Source organism: Arabidopsis thaliana, chromosome 5 (assembly GCF_000001735.4).
Source record: "Arabidopsis thaliana chromosome 5, partial sequence".
In the NCBI taxonomy this organism is placed as follows: Eukaryota; Viridiplantae; Streptophyta; class Magnoliopsida; order Brassicales; family Brassicaceae; genus Arabidopsis; species Arabidopsis thaliana.
Genome location: NC_003076.8, coordinates 10,846,492 through 10,865,099, shown reverse-complemented (window position 1 = coordinate 10,865,099; position 18,608 = coordinate 10,846,492). Strand labels below are relative to the sequence as shown.

The 18,608-nt window shown below is 33.5% G+C and overlaps 2 protein-coding genes, 1 long non-coding RNA gene and 1 pseudogene across 5 annotated transcripts; 1 reads left to right on the top strand and 3 right to left on the bottom strand.

Moving 5' to 3' along the window:
• Nucleotides 1–153: 153 nt before the first annotated feature.
• GME (GDP-D-mannose 3',5'-epimerase) lies at nucleotides 154–3,084 on the top strand. Of its 2 annotated transcripts, none has more exons than NM_122767.4 (7): nucleotides 154–374; nucleotides 1,075–1,485; nucleotides 1,572–1,668; nucleotides 1,746–1,875; nucleotides 1,962–2,094; nucleotides 2,173–2,380; nucleotides 2,473–3,084. In NM_122767.4, the coding sequence occupies exons 2-7, from the start codon at nucleotides 1,076–1,078 to the stop codon at nucleotides 2,626–2,628; spliced, it is 1,134 nt and encodes a 377-aa protein (NP_198236.1). In that variant the 5' UTR covers nucleotides 154–374; nucleotide 1,075; the 3' UTR covers nucleotides 2,629–3,084. The 2 variants fall into 2 exon arrangements, with proteins under 2 accessions (NP_198236.1, NP_001190417.1); NM_001203488.1 differs by having other exon boundaries at nucleotides 197–374; nucleotides 1,056–1,485; nucleotides 2,473–2,927.
• Nucleotides 3,085–3,944: 860 nt separating this feature from the next.
• AT5G04865 lies at nucleotides 3,945–4,326 on the bottom strand. Its single transcript, NR_142792.1, has one exon. It is a non-coding gene; the product is annotated as an other RNA (long non-coding RNA).
• Nucleotides 4,327–6,412: 2,086 nt separating this feature from the next.
• AT5G28830 (calcium-binding EF hand family protein) lies at nucleotides 6,413–8,439 on the bottom strand. Its single transcript, NM_122766.4, has 4 exons — nucleotides 8,008–8,439; nucleotides 7,662–7,856; nucleotides 7,100–7,281; nucleotides 6,413–7,011 (listed from the first exon to the last, which is right to left on the bottom strand). The coding sequence occupies exons 1-4, from the start codon at nucleotides 8,297–8,299 to the stop codon at nucleotides 6,706–6,708; spliced, it is 975 nt and encodes a 324-aa protein (NP_198235.1). The 5' UTR covers nucleotides 8,300–8,439; the 3' UTR covers nucleotides 6,413–6,705.
• Nucleotides 8,440–11,686: 3,247 nt separating this feature from the next.
• AT5G28826 lies at nucleotides 11,687–18,201 on the bottom strand (annotated as a pseudogene; the record flags this gene model as incomplete). The annotated part of the gene is made up of 1 exon: nucleotides 11,687–18,201.
• Nucleotides 18,202–18,608: the final 407 nt, after the last annotated feature.

Here is an 18,608-nt window from a genome sequence, read left to right as displayed (position 1 = left end):
TTCTTATTATCTATCTAAATACGATTCAACAAATAGTAAAAATAATATGCATAATATAAATCATCAAACCTAATAAAAAGTAATAAATCTTCTATAAAATCTCCTATTTTCTAAAAAACTCTCTACAAAAGAAGTATTAATTTTTTTTTTCGAAGGATTTTATTAGTTATAAAATAAATTTAACAGAAAGAGGCACAAATACCAATAGGAGTTGGAAAACTAAAACAACGAGTGGTGTTGCTCTCTCCATCTTCCTCTTCATCTTCTTCTGTTCTCTCTCTATAAATACAAGTTTACTCTTCCTCTTCCTCAAATCTCTGACTCTTCTCTGCATTATCTCTTCGATCTCTCCAACTCTCCAAAACCTTCCTCAGGTAAAAGATCCAATCTTCCTTACAATTCCACTAATCTAGGGTTTTAAAATCCCAGATTCCTGAATCAAAACTTCTCTGAGATCCGAATTTCGCAATTCTGTGTTTTTGGCTAATTTACGCCTCGCAATTTTGTGTTTTTCGCTAACTTACGCCGAATCCAATGCATCCTCTGTCAAAACTCTCTAAATCCCAAATCTTTTTACAGAAATTTATCACAAATTAGGATTCCACAGTGATTTCTAGCTTTCGCATGAGAGATCTTATTGTGTTTAACATATTTCTTTGCAATTTTGTGTGTTTTTGGCTAACTTAAGCGTCGCAATTTTGTGTGTTTTCACTAACTTACACCGAATCCAATGCATTCTCTGTCAAAACTCTCTAAATCCCAAATCTTTTTACAGAAATTAATCACAAATTAGGATTCTACAGTGATTTCTAGCTTTTGCATGAGAGATCTTATTGTGTTTAACAGATTTGTTTTGCAATTTTGTGTGTTTTTGGCTAACTTACGCCTCGCAGTTTTGTGTTTTTCGCTAACTTACGCCGGAATCCAATGCATCAATAATCTTACCTCTGTCAAAACTCTCTAAATCCCAAATCTTTTTTATAGAAATTTATCACAAATTAGGACTCTACAGTGATGTCTAGCTTTTGCATGAGAGATCTTATTGTTTTTAACAGATTTGTTTTGTTAATGTAGAATGGGAACTACCAATGGAACAGACTATGGAGCATACACATACAAGGAGCTAGAAAGAGAGCAATATTGGCCATCTGAGAATCTCAAGATATCAATAACAGGAGCTGGAGGTTTCATTGCATCTCACATTGCTCGTCGTTTGAAGCACGAAGGTCATTACGTGATTGCTTCTGACTGGAAAAAGAATGAACACATGACTGAAGACATGTTCTGTGATGAGTTCCATCTTGTTGATCTTAGGGTTATGGAGAATTGTCTCAAAGTTACTGAAGGAGTTGATCATGTTTTTAACTTAGCTGCTGATATGGGTGGTATGGGTTTTATCCAGAGTAATCACTCTGTGATTATGTATAATAATACTATGATTAGTTTCAATATGATTGAGGCTGCTAGGATCAATGGGATTAAGAGGTTAGTTAGATTTTGTTTTCTTCGGTTTTCGCAGTTTACGGTTTCTTAAAACAAGTTAAAAAGATTGGATTTTTTGTTTGCTTTAGGTTCTTTTATGCTTCGAGTGCTTGTATCTATCCAGAGTTTAAGCAGTTGGAGACTACTAATGTGAGCTTGAAGGAGTCAGATGCTTGGCCTGCAGAGGTTTGTGATTATTTTTTATATGTTCTTGCTAAAGATTTATGAGTCTTTTCTTATGTGATGTTTTGATGCTGATATAGCCTCAAGATGCTTATGGTTTGGAGAAGCTTGCTACGGAGGAGTTGTGTAAGCATTACAACAAAGATTTTGGTATTGAGTGTCGAATTGGAAGGTTCCATAACATTTATGGTCCTTTTGGAACATGGAAAGGTAGTATACAGATAAACAGTTTCCGTACTTTGTGTGAATGATTAGTTGTTTACTATTGGGATTAATATTTGCTTGGATCAACTTAGGTGGAAGGGAGAAGGCTCCAGCTGCTTTCTGTAGGAAGGCTCAGACTTCCACTGATAGGTTTGAGATGTGGGGAGATGGGCTTCAGACCCGTTCTTTTACCTTTATCGATGAGTGTGTTGAAGGTGTACTCAGGTGAGGGTATCTCCTGATGTTGATGAAGTTGTATGTTAGACGTAATTGGCTGATATTTTCGTCATTTTTGTTTTATAGGTTGACAAAATCAGATTTCCGTGAGCCGGTGAACATCGGAAGCGATGAGATGGTGAGCATGAATGAGATGGCTGAGATGGTTCTCAGCTTTGAGGAAAAGAAGCTTCCAATTCACCACATTCCTGGCCCGGAAGGTGTTCGTGGTCGTAACTCAGACAACAATCTGATCAAAGAAAAGCTTGGTTGGGCTCCTAATATGAGATTGAAGGTACCAACATTATTTACTTAAGTAGCTCAAAGACAAGATAATAATCTAATTCTTTTATTACTGATATTGTTTTGACCATAATCGTTAAACAGGAGGGGCTTAGAATAACCTACTTCTGGATAAAGGAACAGATCGAGAAAGAGAAAGCAAAGGGAAGCGATGTGTCGCTTTACGGGTCATCAAAGGTGGTTGGAACTCAAGCACCGGTTCAGCTAGGCTCACTCCGCGCGGCTGATGGAAAAGAGTGAAGTTCACCAAAGTATAAGTCAAGCTCAAATATGGCCTTTTAAGTTCAGCAAAATGTTTAGATATATTTTTAGGTAGCTTCCTATTAAAAAAGCAATAATAAGTGTTTTGGATTTTGGTTCCTTCTATTCTGCTAATCCTTGTTTATGTTTAGTTGAAAAAGTTTGCTTGCATTGTTAAGTCTGTTATCATATTATTGTGGTCCTTTCATTCACAGTATGTATGTTTATCATCATAGTCAAGTTGATGTCGTGGTCCTCTCACGGACCAGTACAAGTAAGTGGCTTGTGTTTTTTCTTGCATCTTATCATCTATTCACACATCTCTAGAGGTTAGGGATCACTCACGGTGACTCACCATTCTTTCTCTTCCATCCACTTCTTTATCCCATTCCTCGGTCAAAAATGTCACACGTAATAAATCATAAGGTTTTAAGTTTATATATTGCTTTTTTTATGCAACTCTCCCGATCAGCAAAATATCTAAAATTTGAGATTTTTATCCATGTTCTAAGATTTGGTCTTAGACTCGAGATGATCCGAAAAATAACGTATTTACTATTTTAAATTTTGAATATACATTTTATCAAAAAACAAATATGAGATAAGGACGATATTATTATAACATAACATATAATGTTTTTTTATTATTTTAAATAATATCAAAGGAAATAAAGCTTAAACTTAATCCAAAACTAAGAAAAAAACCACTAAATCAAAAGGAAAAGCATAGTAAAATCTCAAAACAATTAAGCAACTTTCGGCTCAATTGTTAGCTTCTTTGAATATATATGTTATCAGTGTTTTTTCAAAAATCTTTGACGTTAGCATCATACTACAAATATTCATTTATGCATCTAAAATAAGACAATCGATATATTTCAAATCATCAACTCAACAATCACCCAATTTTTTGTTGTGGTTTTGCTCTTGCTCTCACTCTTCTTCGTGTCGCTTCTCAAATGAGCCCAAATCACCTTTTATATCATATGCAAAAGCAAATGAAGCATTTAACTCAACCCAAATTTAACTTGGGTTAACTAAAATTTGATCATCAAGTTCATCTTCACACTTCCCTAAAAGCCTAAACTATATTGATCATCAAGTTCATCATCTTTGTCCGATTTCTCCAGATTTTTAGAGATGAATTAGTTTCCACCAACACCTCACTTTACTCTCCTTTATTGGGCTAAGTTAGATTATATGGGCTTTGTGAGTTTGTATATTAACATGTATAGTCGGTTAGGTTTATCTCGACAATCTCCTCTCTATATATACTTTGTACACATGTTTATGATCAATAAGAAGAATATATTCTCTAAATCTACATCCTTCCACAACACTCTCAGACATCTCTCTTTTGGACAAGATTTTGCGACATTGACGATAACCATATTTCTTTCCTCATAGGTTAGCCCACACTTGCCCGAGCACTTATTGTGCATCCACTACCTAATCAGTTTATGTTGAATCACACCAACGGACCTAACTTTCTCATTTTGGCAAGCCGCACAAACAATGGAAAACATATATTAAATTAATCTCTCAATATTCTTTAAAACAAAAAAAAATGAATTCAACAACCCACCAAAAATGAAAGGAAATAATATCTCTAAGTCATTTGTCTTTTATTCTTTCACAGCCTAATTTCTCTTCTAATATCCTGAAAACATTAATTTGTTGAAAGAAGAAGATTTAATTCAATATGTTTTACCTAAAATTTTGAACTAACTAAAACACATGATTTTTTCTACAGCAATTGGCAGAATTAATGAGAAACGCTTTGTGGCGCTATCAAATAGGCCAGATTAGGGATCAATTTAAACATCTTATGTTTTGGGGCTTTGTTGCTACTGACATTGCAAGTTGGATGAGATTTCTTGGTGGGTTGGAGGATCTCTATTGTCCTTTTTCCATTTGGGATATTTATAGGTAAAGCAGAGCATCCACATGTCTGCTTTGCCTCCAACACTATCGCCGCATTACGATTCATCCAAAATTATGAGATCCATAGAAAGCATTCAAATAAATATGTCTCATTTTTGTGCCAAGAACAATTTCCATCAATCTTTGGTCTTCCTCGAGTTGATGTAGGTGTAAGGGATGTTTTAAGTTTTTGTACCCTAGAGGAGGCATTGGGTCATATTCATGTCTACTCAATAGTTGCTGATTACATCGTTTTCCAGTGTTTTAGTTACCTAAAAAAATGAACAACTCTGAAACTATACACCTATGAATCCACAACCAGTTAGCATGTACTTTCATTTGCTAAAGCAAACAAATCATGTTGATTCGACTTCACAATATTTTTGGTTCTATCCATACATTTCACCTGTATCTAATAACAAAACAATATTTTTTAACTTGAATATCAACATAATATTTTCAAAGAAATTTTTTTCATTTTAGGAAAAAAATATTTACAATATTATTTTATTTTATCCATTTCCTTATAGAATTATAACTTACCGTATGTTGTTTTAGTTTTTTTAACACGTGTCAAAATCCAATCGATATACTTTACAAGTATCACGATCGTATGAGTTACTAAAATTTAAAACCAAACTTTTAATAATAAAATATATAATATTAACTAAATTATTACCTAGTGAAGATATATTATTTTAATTAGTTTAACCTAATTTTTATAGAACTTGGTTATATACGAATATCTTGAAATTCCATAATATCTCATCCTTGCCAACCATGTAAAAAGGATATTTTGGACCCCAACAATTTGCAAAGTGCATTTTAGTTCCAACATGTACAAGTATGTGGTGCTATATACATATCAACATTATATATAATTTTGTCAACCGTTATATATATATATATATATATATATATATGTATATAATTGTACTTATATGTATATTATCGTTTTTAGTAAAAATATATAAATAAATATATGTGTGATTATCTACAAATACAAATAGAAGACTAAATTTTAATATGTGGTACTCCGCATATAATTTGTTTTTTTTCTAATAGTAGTGATTTAATTTTTAAAGTTTAATAATTATGTATTATATATAAAAGTTTACCAATTATATCATTTTATAAGATATTTATATTTTATATTTTACAATTGTTATAAAGTATCGGTATATCATATGACAATTTGGGTTTCTTTTTATCTAAAACACGATGATTCGATATGTTTAATATTGATGATGTTACCAAATAATAAAATGAGGATTTAATCCGTATTATAGTGGCGGGTTAATAATATTTTAAATTTTTATTAATATTGATTCAAATCTCTCTCGTCATATAACCCCGTTGAACATAAACTTTTTTCATCAATTGGGTAATATATGTTTGTTTTAAAAATTTGGAGAATCACAATGTATGCAGAAAAATATTGAGATTCAATATTTTTTCTCAAATTTATATATTATATGATGATTCAAAAACACTTAGAAAAAAATCAAACAAAAATGATAGAAGAATCATAATTTAGAATCTTAACCAAATCTTCTAAATATCTATATTGTTGAATATCGAATATTCGGTGTAAGAGTTTGGTTTTTTATAACCCGATTTAAAGAAAAATATGATTATAAATTTGTTATCGAGTTAGGTACAAAATATGAAGGATCACAATTTAACCCACCCGATAACAAATGTTCTTAAACTGTACTATAGAGATACATACTTATATATGTATATAAAGAAAATGATTGTATCTCTCAGTAAGTATTGCTCAAGTGGTATGGGTATCTTTAAATGTGACTAAGGCCAGGGTTCATTTCCCAAATGTTACAAACTTTTTTGAATAATTAAATTTCAAGCAGCAAAACGACTCTGATCTACCAACGCCTGTGTAACTTTCTGTCTCAAAAAGTCATCTTACACAACAATAGTTTTGTCCAAATGCTAATTACAATGTTTTCATAATCAATAATCATACATACCATTTATACTTCAGAATCCTTACTGTGCCTATCTATATGGCAGAGTTAATGGGTGTGTGTGTGACTAATATTCTTAGATATACAATAATACACCTCGGAGATTTTGTCAAGCTCTCTCTCTCTGCCTCTCTGTAACGAGAGAATAATGGCTTGTTCTAGTCTTCTAGAGATTGATAGCAGAAAACACCGGTGTTGTTTCGAGCAACTCCTCAAATTTCTTAAGTATATCCTTTAGAGCATCCATAAACTCCTCTTTTGTAGAAGCATTCTCTTTGTTATTCAACTGAGAAATTATGGTCTCATAGAGAAGAGCCACTTGTTCGTTTTCTGAAGATAACGGAGGCAATCCTAACTCTTTCCCATTCTTTATTATCAACGTCCTTAACCATCCTTGGCTCTCTTTTCCGTTCGACTCTTCCAAAATCGTTTTCTCTACAAGACACTTGAGTGTCTTCTCATCAGCAAGAATCTGAGAAATATTATTGATCGAGTTGGTCAAAGATCCATGCTTTATCTTAAGAACAACATGTATCTTAAGCAAAAGAGAGTGGACTAACCTTACGAATCCTTGATCCAGTGAAAATCTCAACGTTTAGGACAATAGTTATTGGTTTCTCATGAAGGACATCTGCTATTTCTTGTAGAACTTGTTGCAGTAGTTCTGCAAATTGTGCTTGTCCAAGCTCTTCATCACTATCAGCATCATGCTTCTTAATGATATCATCTAATATGGGAAATTCTGTTTCAAACAAAGCCTCACTATGTCAAGACAACAATGAGAATAAAATGATCCAAAGGCAGCATAAAATTGAATCCTAATCTACAAAGACAAAAAGCAATAATACATGACATACTACACAAGATTGATGTCACAGTAGAAAACTTCTGCTAAAACTGATTTCAAAAGGGTTCATTTCAGAGCTCACGAAATAAACTCATAAACTCGCCAACCGGTTACAATTCCGTGACAATGACATACTAAACAAATATTGTTGTTGCAGTAGATACTATATTAACTGCTAGAAAATCTCTGTGAAGCCTAAACCAAATGACAATGCCCACACTGCTAATACTGCTAGAATGCAAACAAAAACATAGCAAAGAAAGAACAAACAAAACCTGAGAGTGGAGGAACACCCATTTCAACACCCATATGTACAAGAGCTTTTCGTATCTCACTCTTACAAAGCTTTCCTTTATCTTCTTCATCTAAATCAGTGAACAAATTCTCTGCCAACATTGCAAAATCATCTTCATCCTCCAAAAACATCTTCAACATAGTCCCATCCAATATTGACACCACAATTGGTGTATCTATATAAATCACATAACCAAAACCTATACTTGTTATTCTTCTTAATAGATATGAGAGGGTTCCGGTTTAACCGATGATAATCAACAATTGATTCCCGGTTTAGATAAACCGTTCTATAGACTTAATATATGTGAAGCGATTCTACGGTACCTTTGAGAGCATCGGCGACGGTGGAGAAGAAAACTCCGAGTTTCTCAGAAGCTTGTTGTTTATTGAACATCGTACGACGGAAAGTGACGTGATCTCCATCGGAGACTTGAGAAATCGCTGTTTCTTTGAGATGTGGTGGTAGTGAGAGACCAGAGAGAGATTGAGAAACTTTTGATTCAGAGATCTCGAGAAGTTGAGCTCCGGTGACTCTGTGTTGGTGTTCCGGTAGGTTTAGATCGATGGATCTAAGTAGATCACCGTCGAAAATCGTTAATCCCGCCGTGTTCGACATTGGAGAGATTGAGAGAAAAAAATCTGAGAGAGGTAAAGTTACAGAGAAAGACCGTTTTGAAAAGTTTTGTCGTTTTCTTTCTTCAGTCAATGTTTTACGTTGACTCGGTCGGTGCCAATGTTATAATTAAAGGCCTTTAGGTGAGATACTCTATGATAACCTCATAATATATTATTTATATTTTTATATTTAATTTAAGTTGAGAAACTTATACTAAAATTGCGCTTTTATTGGTGAGGTATTTTTATAGGTCTCTCATTAACATTAAAATATTATTATATTTCTTTTTTCATATATTAAATTTAATATCTCTATAATATTTTCAAACATATCAATTATTATTTTTACAAATTATATTATTAAATAGTTTTATTATTTTTAAAACCATAACTAAACATAATTAAACATTACTTTACATATAAAACCATAATAAAAATATATCAATTAAACATAAAATTACATATAAAACCATAATAACATAAATTAAATAGAAAAAAATATATAAATTAAACAGAAAATTCAATATCGATTCAATTAAACGTTGAAGTCTTTCACTTGGTAATGGATTACCACTTATGCAAGATAAGTAGAAATTAAAAGATTTATTGATGATTAAATTTTAAATACATATATCTAAAATCATAATTTTACATTAATCTGAAAATATTGCAAAATAAAAATAGAAATTTTTAAATGTTTGTTTTCTAATTAAAAAAACATATTCTATCTATAAGTTATTATTATGTTTAATGCTTAACTAACACCAATTAAATAATATTAGTATATAATTTAAACATATACATAATAGAGCTTGTTATATAGATAATTTAATTTTATGAATTTTAAAAGTAAAAAAAAAAAATTAACAAACATATAAAGTATTTAGTTGATGTTATAAAGTATAGATGATTTTATTTATAACAAAGAAAAGAAATTAATAAGAAGGTGACATGTGGAAGAGAGAGAAAGTTTCTCCAAGTTTCTCATTTCAGAAACAATTCTGAACAAAACTGATTTAAAAAAAATTATTTTAATATTTTTGATTTATTTTTATATAGAGTTTCTCAGTAAGAAACTACCAATGGAGATGGTCTTATTGAGAAATATATTAGTAGTATTGGAAAACTTCAATAAGTTACCAATCACATTTATTTTGTTAATTGTGTTATTTTTTAAAAAATAAAAAAATATAAGAACTTTAATTAATGAAAACGCATTTATTTATTTAGCTGAGCAGTAGTTCAAATCAAAATCAGCACTTAGACAAAGAAAAAAAGTGATTTTGTTTTATAAAATTTATAAAAATAGAAAAAAGCTTAATAACAACCACTAATTAATACATGAATGATTTGATGCAACAGTTTACAAAAAGTAAATTAACAATTAACAAGTTATAAAATAATCCTTTTTAGTAAAATAATCATTTTAGTCAATTTTTACTCAATAGTTTAAAAAGAAATTATAGGTTTAACTATAACAAATTTCTAAAAAAAATACTAGATAAAAATATTATTTTATTAACAATAAATGAAAATTTATAGTTATAATTAAATTTATATTACTAATATATTAGTTTATCAATTATTTATCTTAAATATCTATTTACCAATCAAACAAATTCCACAAATTACTTTCTTACCAATCAAACATTATTATGTACCGCTTATGCTATAAAAACCGCACTTGTACCGCATATAAATTTCTCCCGCATGTACCGCAGTTTTACCGTACCGCAGTATAAATCCGCTTTTCCCGCACTGCCAAATATGCTGTCACCATTCAAATCCAAAGACTGATGTATATTGGAAATATAACGGTAATGCTATCCTGGCCTGCGTAGGTGAACTATAAGAATGAGCTTCAAATGCTCACTGACAAAATGTCAAAATAGTTTTTTAAAAAATTGAAAGAATAAATTAAAAAATGGACTTAAATGGCGGAAAACATATGGTATTTTTATGTTTTCTTAAGAACAAATTTATGATTTCAATATTTTATTATTTCTGATATTCAGAAAACAAATCCCCTATACATTAATGAATAACTTCATTCACCCTCTCTTTAATGACCAATCAGAATATAACATTATGACATATTATACTTTATTTTAAAAAAATTAAAACTAAAATTTGGAAAAAAAATTAAAGAAACAAAATCAGTATATTTTTAATTAAAGAAAGTTAAATATAGGTTTGTGTTTATAAATAAGAATTTGGATTTAGATTTTATAAGTAAACAAAATTGTATATCGGTTTGGGTTTATAAATAAGGACTAGGGTTTAGATTTTATAATTACACAAAATTATATATCGGTTTCGGTTTATAAATGAGGATTAGGGTTTAGTGTTTTTAATTAAACAAAATTATATGTCAGTTTGGATTTATAAAGTAGTGGTTAGGATTTAGATTTTAAAATTAAATGAAACTAGATATCGGTTTGGGCTTATAAAAAATATTTAGGGTTTATATTTTACAATTAAAAAAAACTATATGTCGGTTTGGGTTTATAAAAATGAGGTTTATGGTTTAGATTTTTCAATTAAACAAAATTATATGTTGGTTTGAATTTATAAAAGAGTGGTTAGGGTTTAGATTTTAAAGTTAATAGAATTATATGTTGTTTTCGGTTTCTAAAGATTTTATTTTCTTAATTTGTTTTGTTTTCTAATTTTAATTTTGATTTATTTTTAAATATAGTATGATATGACGTATTATTGTATTTTTATTGGTTATTAAAGAGGGGTGAATGAAGTTTGTTCACCCCTAAGGGGTGAACCTAAGAATTGTTCTATATTAATAGAGAAACATTTTGAAAATAAATTTTATTCTTACGTGTTATTAACAAGAATGTCATGATGACATGTCGCGCTCCGAAAGCTCCATAACCCAATTAATTGTTTGTCCTTTTTTACTAGAATATTTACATCAATTTGCCATCACTACAAGAATATTGGCTTTTGGTAGCATACGAATAACGCTATCTAACTATTTCATAGCGTTTTGTTAAGTGCTATTTCTGTGCCCGTCATCGTAGGTCTGACACTTTAGGTAGCGTTTATATTGTCTGCTATTATATTATAATATACAATAGCGGTTTTCTCTGTGCAATTAAATATTATTTAATAGCGTAATCATATTGTTATAATGAGATTATTAACAACGTTTTTATATTGTTATGTTTATTTTTAATATAGCATTTTAACAAATGTAATGGTTTAATTTTGTTTCTTGCTATAATTGATTCGATACGAAATTTAAAATTTACGATTATATTGAATGAAAATACTTATGAATTTGTCACATACAACATTAGATTACACAATACACACCAAGATTTGAAGTTCATTGTACTTAAGACTTCCTGAAAACCCCAAAATATTGTCACACAAATACAATCTTTTCATTAGGCCAAGCAACTGTGGTTCCTACTGCATCAGCTATGAATGTAACTTCGGAATTTGCCCTCCACACTCGTGCACCATCAACCTTGGAAACCTCTACCCAGACCTTGCTAACGCTGGAACCTAAAGGGACGTGATGGACCTTCTCTGCTGGATCAGTTGAAGACACACAACCTACTGCAACTTTCTGCCCAGAGTTATCAATATCCAATAGAAAGAACTTTTGTTTCGAACCTTTTGCTGCTATTACCAGTGCTGGGAGTACTAGTACTCTAACAACAAAAAATTTAAAACAATTCATCAGATTAACATCACAACAACATCAACATCACAACAACATCAACACATCAATGAAGCTACTCTAATATTCCCATTTTCTAATCTAAACATGAAGCTACTCTAATATTCCCAACTTAATTAAAAACTTACTCGATGTGTTTTTCTGGTTGATTCATCTGCTGCAGGTAGATCAAGTAGGTGTAACCTATCAATAGGCCATGCGATGGTCTCATTTAGTGCATCCCTCATCAATGAGATTGGAGGATTTGGTCTCCATAAATAAGCTTCAGGTTTAACCACCAACACAATCTTAATGGCTGCAGCACCATGTCCCAGAGGTCTACCGTCTACCAATTCTTCACCATCAGTTGACAACAATAAACCTTCAGCAATCAATTCATCATCTCCATTCCAATATTGATAGATGTGAACTCTTCCAATGGTAGCATCCGCTTTCTAATGAGTCATGCATATAATCCAGAGTCTATAGTAGTTATCTAATCAATATGACTGCAAGAGGAACATAGAAGGAGTTCTAATTTACCTCTGATCCCACATTGCTAGGTTGTGTCAAGTCAATATCTTCATCCAATATTATCTTGTCAGCGGGCCATGCAATTTTACTTCCTACAGCTTCACCAAGTGTGAAAATGGTTGGAGTAGGTCTCCAGACAGATGCACTCATGACTGATGCAGACTTCAAAAGTACAGCAGCTGCATTACGACCTAATGGTATGCGACCAATCTTATAAGTTTGTTCACTTGAACAAAATTCTCCTTCACCAACTATCACCTCTTCAGTAAAACACCAATCTAAAAGCTGGCACCTAATTCCTCCTTTGCTAACATTGCTTAAATCAGACATCGAGACTTTGTCATTCTGCCTCTGAAAACAAACAAGTTTTTAAATATCTAATCTTATTGAACAGAAGAGTTCACAATGGGAAACAAGATCAGTTGAAAAGGTTTACCTTTTTACTAGCTAAGTTACTAACCACATTCTGCAAATTCTCAATCTTGCTAAGTAATTCTGCTTGAGTAGCTTCAAGTTTCTGGACATGTGAGTCTCTAGTCTGTAAGAAAGCCAACTTGGTAACATTAGCGCCTCTACCCATTCCTCTAAGTCTTCCAGGTCTGTCTTTTCCTAGTACCTGACTCACGACATCGTCCCTAACATTATCTGTGGATGTGGTGGGGTCCATTTCACTATCAATTGTCTTGATCATTTCCTGAAATCAAAAACAATACACACTGAGTAGAAACTACTTTTAAATGAACCTTAAGAAGATAAGACACTATGATTCTTACAATAGTTTCTGCAAATTCTTCCCTCACAGGTCTCCCATCAGAATGGGTATGTCCTGCTATCCACACCTTATTTCTAGTAACTTTCCTAGGATCAGAACTGTTTTTTTTCTGCAAGTTCATCATGAGTAAATTGTTAATACAACTATCAAACACAATGAGAAACAAGATCAGTTAAATGCATACCATCTCATCAGCTAATCGAGTCATTCCTTTTTGACTTGTTGTGTGAGGAATCTGATTCTTCCTCAGCTTTCTGAATTTTTCACTTCGTTCCTACAGACATAATGAGTTAGTGGACAAAAACTCGAGTAAAAAACAGCAGCTGTTATGGATCAATACATAACAATTACCTTAAAAGCTGTATTGTTCTTTTTCTTAACCCAACTGTTCCAAGATGATGTAAATTGGATGTTGCTAGGCTTCATTGCTTGTAGAGCAGACTTGCTTTTAGCAGATCTAACTTTACTAACAAGCTTAGATTTAGCAGCCCGCCACAAACCACCCATTTGTCTAAAGATTGCATCTTTTTGCCAATCTTCTTTCATATTGAACCTCCCCTGCCAAACATTAACAAGTTTAGATATAACAACACTCACAGCAGAACTTGCAAAATCAATACATTATCAAGTATAGTGATAACCTGAATTTCTTCCCACATCAAGTCTTTTGTCCTCTAATCAAGCTGTCGCCAGTCATCTAGCAGAACTGGCACATGCTCTCTCACAAGAGGACCAAGGAAATAGGAGAGTGTAACTGATCCCTTACCAACATGCTCACCAAGAGCACTAAATTCTACTTCAACCTTGTCCTCAAGATGCTTTGCCACTTTGCGCATTCTAGTTGGACCTCTAGATTTCCTCTTTTTATTTGAGCATTGTTGTGTTTTTGATTCAGAAGTGTTGGAGACGCCTGCTGTGGAATTAGGGATTGTTTCTTCTTCTAGCTGAGGAGATTCCTGCTGTGGATTGATCTCTCCAATATCTTCATCTCCATTCTCCTCTTCTCCATTGGATTCTTCCCCATTGGCTTCTTCTCCAATATGTTCTTCTTCTCCAGTATCCTTTTCTCTGATATCTTCTTCTCCATTGGAACCATCGCCAATTACCTGTTCTCCAATCTCTGCAGTCTTATCTATTTCATTCTCCTCTGTAACCGACTTCTCTTTCTACAGTATCCTTTTCTTCTTCTTCATTGACACTACAAGAGTAACATCAAGGCCTGCTTGTCGTTTACTGCGACGGATTTCAGTAACAGGTTTCATTGTATTTGATTACCTGAAACACAAAAACAGATTGGTTAATCCTCTACTAGAACACCTTCACAATCAGCCCTAACATAAAAACTCTCGTCATCTGAAGATTGATCTCCTAAATCTTTAAGTGGCTGGACTGATATTGGTGCAGAAACAAACTCCTCTACTGTTTCAAGCTCATAGTATCCTCTTGGTGGCGCCCTCGTACAAACATACCAAGGAGAATTGTCATCATCTCTAGAATAAAAAACCTGTTTAGCTTGCGATGCTAGAATGAACAGATCATTTAAGAATGCTGCCTGGTTCATATGTAGATTGACAAGTGTGAAACCGTCTTCCTCTTTCACTCCATTCCCCTTATTAGCCCAACTACACCTAAATAGTGGAACGTGAAACATGTGGTAATCCAACAATAAGATCTCCTTAATCACTCCATAGAATGTTACTATGTCGGCCATCTGTCTAGTGTCTTTAGCACTAGATCTACACATAGAAAACGCCTCATAAGTAACTCCACTATTCTGTGTTTTCCTCTTCACATCATCTGTATGGAATCGATGGCGATTAATTATATAACCCTTGTGAGTTTGAACAACATGTCTTGGTCCGAAAGCAAGCCATCTCAGCCTAGTAGACGGTCCTTTGAGTTACTTTGTATCTGCCATGAAATATTACACTAATCATTGAGAGGTAATAGAAACCAGAAATATTAACAAGTTCAGTAACATTACCTTGTCTTTGATCCACTGTGGGAACCTCTCTGTATAATATTTCCACAAAAGAGTTTCATTTTTTGCACATTTTGCATTAGTAGCTTGCAGCTCTTCCAGATGCAACCTTCAAACCATTAAGGTAACGTCTGAGACAGATTTAAAGTTCAACATGTGTATGAAGATAAATAGAAATGCATTTACTCAATATATGGATCCATGACTGGTGTATTGAATAGAATATATCGATGAGCAATGTCACGTTCCTTATCTGTGAGAGTCTTCTCTATGGCTTTATTCAGTGGTCTCCCTTCAAGGACATTACCATCTGTCTCAACATCTTCATTGCGAGTAATTGTTTCCTGAACTCGAACTGATTTCTTGAGAAACTCCAAACAAAATGCTATGCATTCACCAGCCAAATAGCCTTCAGCCATACAAGCTTCTGGCCTTACAAAATTCTTCACATAAGCCTTAAGTTTCTTCATGTACCTACAATGGAAACAAAATGTTAATATAGACATAATTTAAAGAGACATCATACTAATTTAAAGAGACATCATACTAATAGCATACCTCTCAAACGGATACATCCATCTGAAGTGTACAGGACCACCCAAGCATGCTTCTCTTGCTAAATGAATTGGCAGATGAAACATAATGTCAAAAAGGGATGGTGGAAAGTATCTCTCCAACTGGCACATTGTTTCAACAAACTCAGATTCCAAGGTAACCAGCTGCTCTGGATCTATTACACGTTGGCACAACCTATTGAAGTAATTGCTGATACGATTCACTGCAATCCGAGGTCCTCTAGGCAGTAAACCTCTTAATGCCACAGGTAACAGATTCTGTAGTAGTACATGATGGTCATGTGACTTCATACTACCAATGTTGGTAGAATCTACTGGCACACAGTTGGATATGTTGGCACAATATCCATCCGGGCCTCTGAATTTGGCTAACCTTCTGCAGAACTTTCGTTTCTCTTCCTTAGAAAGCCAATATGCAGCTGAGGGCAAGTAAGTTCTCTTACCACGGTTCTCTGTGTGTAAGTTGCTTCGAATCCCAATGTCTTCTAAGTATTTTCTTGCTTTCAAACCATCCTTGGATTTTACACTATGCATCAGAAGTGATAATAGTGCATCAGAGACATTCTTTTCCACATGCATGACATCTATATTATGCCTCACAGGTAAATCCTGCCAAGTTAAAGTTCATAAAGTATTGTCAGTAAGACATTTTAGTAATTAGAGTTCAATATAAGTTAAAAACTTCTAGGTAATGACTACTAACCTTCCAATAAGCTAACTCATATAAGATTGATCTCTTTTTCCACCGCCATTGATCATCGTGTTCTGCATATTCATCACCTGCGTTCAAGTCATCATCATCATCATCTGCTTCAATCCTTTTTCTCTTGCCTTTCTTCTCTAAAGATCTACCAAATTCATTCTTAAAGTCTTTAAGGCACTCAAAGATTTCTGCTCCACTCTGAATTCTATTTGCAATACCAACCTCAACTGTATTGTCAAACCACACTTTCTTACGTCTGTAAGGGTGACCAGGCCTCAAATGCTTTCTGTTGCCCATATCAACATGCTTGCGACTAAACTTTAACCACCTATGAGGTGTATCCTTCCCACAAACATTACATGCTTGCTTGCCCTTCACTTTACAACCAGCTAATGTACCTAATGCTGGATAATCAGTGATACTCCATAGCAGCATAGCTCTTAAAGTGAAACTCTCCTTCTTGAATGAGTCATAAACAACCATACCTTCATTCCACAAGTCTTTTCGGTCATCTATCAGCGGCTGTAGATATACATCAATGTTGTTGCTTGGAGCGGTTGGTCTAGGTATCAACATTGTTAGCATGATATTCTCTGCTTTCATACACTCAGTTGGAGCCATATTGTAATTGACTAAGAGCAAAGGCCATGTGATGTACTTGGTGTTTTGGATAGAAAAGGGATTCACCCCATCAGTAGAAAGACCTAGTCTAAGATTCCTTGGATCTGCAGCAAACTCTGGCCATTTCTCATTGACATGAACCCATGTAAATGAGTCTACTGGATGCCGCATTGAACCGTCTTCACTAGCATTAGTGAAATGCCAACACAAAGACTCAGCCATCCGTTTTGATCTAAACATCCTCCTAAATCTGTCTTTGATAGGAAAGTACCTCAACACTTTAGCTGGAATCCCTTTTTTCTCCTCACCCGTATGCTTGTCCTTTTCCCATCGTGATTCACTACATCTTAGGCAGCTCATCAAGTCCTCATATTGATTCCGGTCGAGTATACAATCATTTCTGCAGGCATGAATGAAATCATAACCAAAACCAAAAATCTTCAGAAATCTCTTCATCTCATCTGTAGACTTAGGCATCACATTTCCTCCTGGTAACATATCATGAAAAAGTCTCAGAAGCTGATCAAAAAAATTCTCTGACATACCACTCTTGACCTTTATCCTGTAAAGTCCCTTGATTGCGCTAACCTTTGCGTAGTTCAGACAAGTCGAATACAATGGAGTTTCTGCATCCTCTAACTTCTTTCTGAACTCAACTTCTTCTTTACTGTCCATTGTTTCTGACTCTTCAACATTATGGTGCGGCGATGGTAGCTTCTCCTCACTTGCCATAAAAGCTGTGCTAAACAAATCATAAGCCTCATATTCAGACGTCTGTTCTGCTGTATTGTTACTTCTATCCCCATGTTTACTCCAACACTTACTTCTCTTATACTTAATATCCATCCCTCTAATCACTAGATGCTTTAACACTGTCTCATTTGACTGATGAACCATATTGCGGCAATCAACACAAGGGCAAAACATATCTGATACATTACCCAAACAGCTTGCTGAATCAAATACAAACTTAGTCGCTCCTTCCTCATACTCAAGGCAAATCCTGTAAGCAATCAAAATTGAAATTCTTTTAGAAAACTTAAACTTTTTCAGCCCGAGAACGAGATTAAAGAAGAGTAAGGAGAACGAGAGCAACGTCTTACCTTGGTAACCAGACCCAAGCTTTATCCATGGTACAAACACTCCGACGGAAGGTGTATACAATTATCAAAGAGAATTCCAGTTAAGCATGCACAACAATAGAGTAGGAGATCTGATAACAATAGAGGATAAGAGTGAAATACCTAAATCGAGCCGGAGATGAAGAACGTGAAGAACGTGACTTAGATTGAACGAGACTGAGCGAGCTAGATATTGTCTTCTCGTCTTCCTAAATCGAGCTGGAGATGAGATAATGTGACTGAGCGAGCTAGATTTGGTTGGAAAAGAATACTGAGATGGAATTAGGTTTGCAATCGAGCAAAATTGATAGAGAGGGAAGA

Bases quoted from the DNA above. Each gene is read 5' to 3' on its own strand.
- AT5G28830 (NM_122766.4), bottom strand. From the start codon at position 8,299: ATGTCGAACACGGCGGGATTAACGATTTTCGACGGTGATCTACTTAGA. The intron at 7,857-8,007 runs GTACCGTAGAAT...TGATTTATATAG, and splicing joins CGTCGCCGATGCTCTCAAAG to ATACACCAATTGTGGTGTCA. The intron at 7,012-7,099 runs GTTAGTCCACTC...AATATTTCTCAG, and splicing joins CTGGATCAAGGATTCGTAAG to ATTCTTGCTGATGAGAAGAC.
- GME (NM_122767.4), top strand. From the start codon at position 1,076: ATGGGAACTACCAATGGAACAGACTATGGAGCATACACATACAAGGAG. The intron at 1,876-1,961 runs GTAGTATACAGA...GGATCAACTTAG, and splicing joins TCCTTTTGGAACATGGAAAG to GTGGAAGGGAGAAGGCTCCA. The intron at 2,095-2,172 runs GTGAGGGTATCT...TTTGTTTTATAG, and splicing joins TGTGTTGAAGGTGTACTCAG to GTTGACAAAATCAGATTTCC.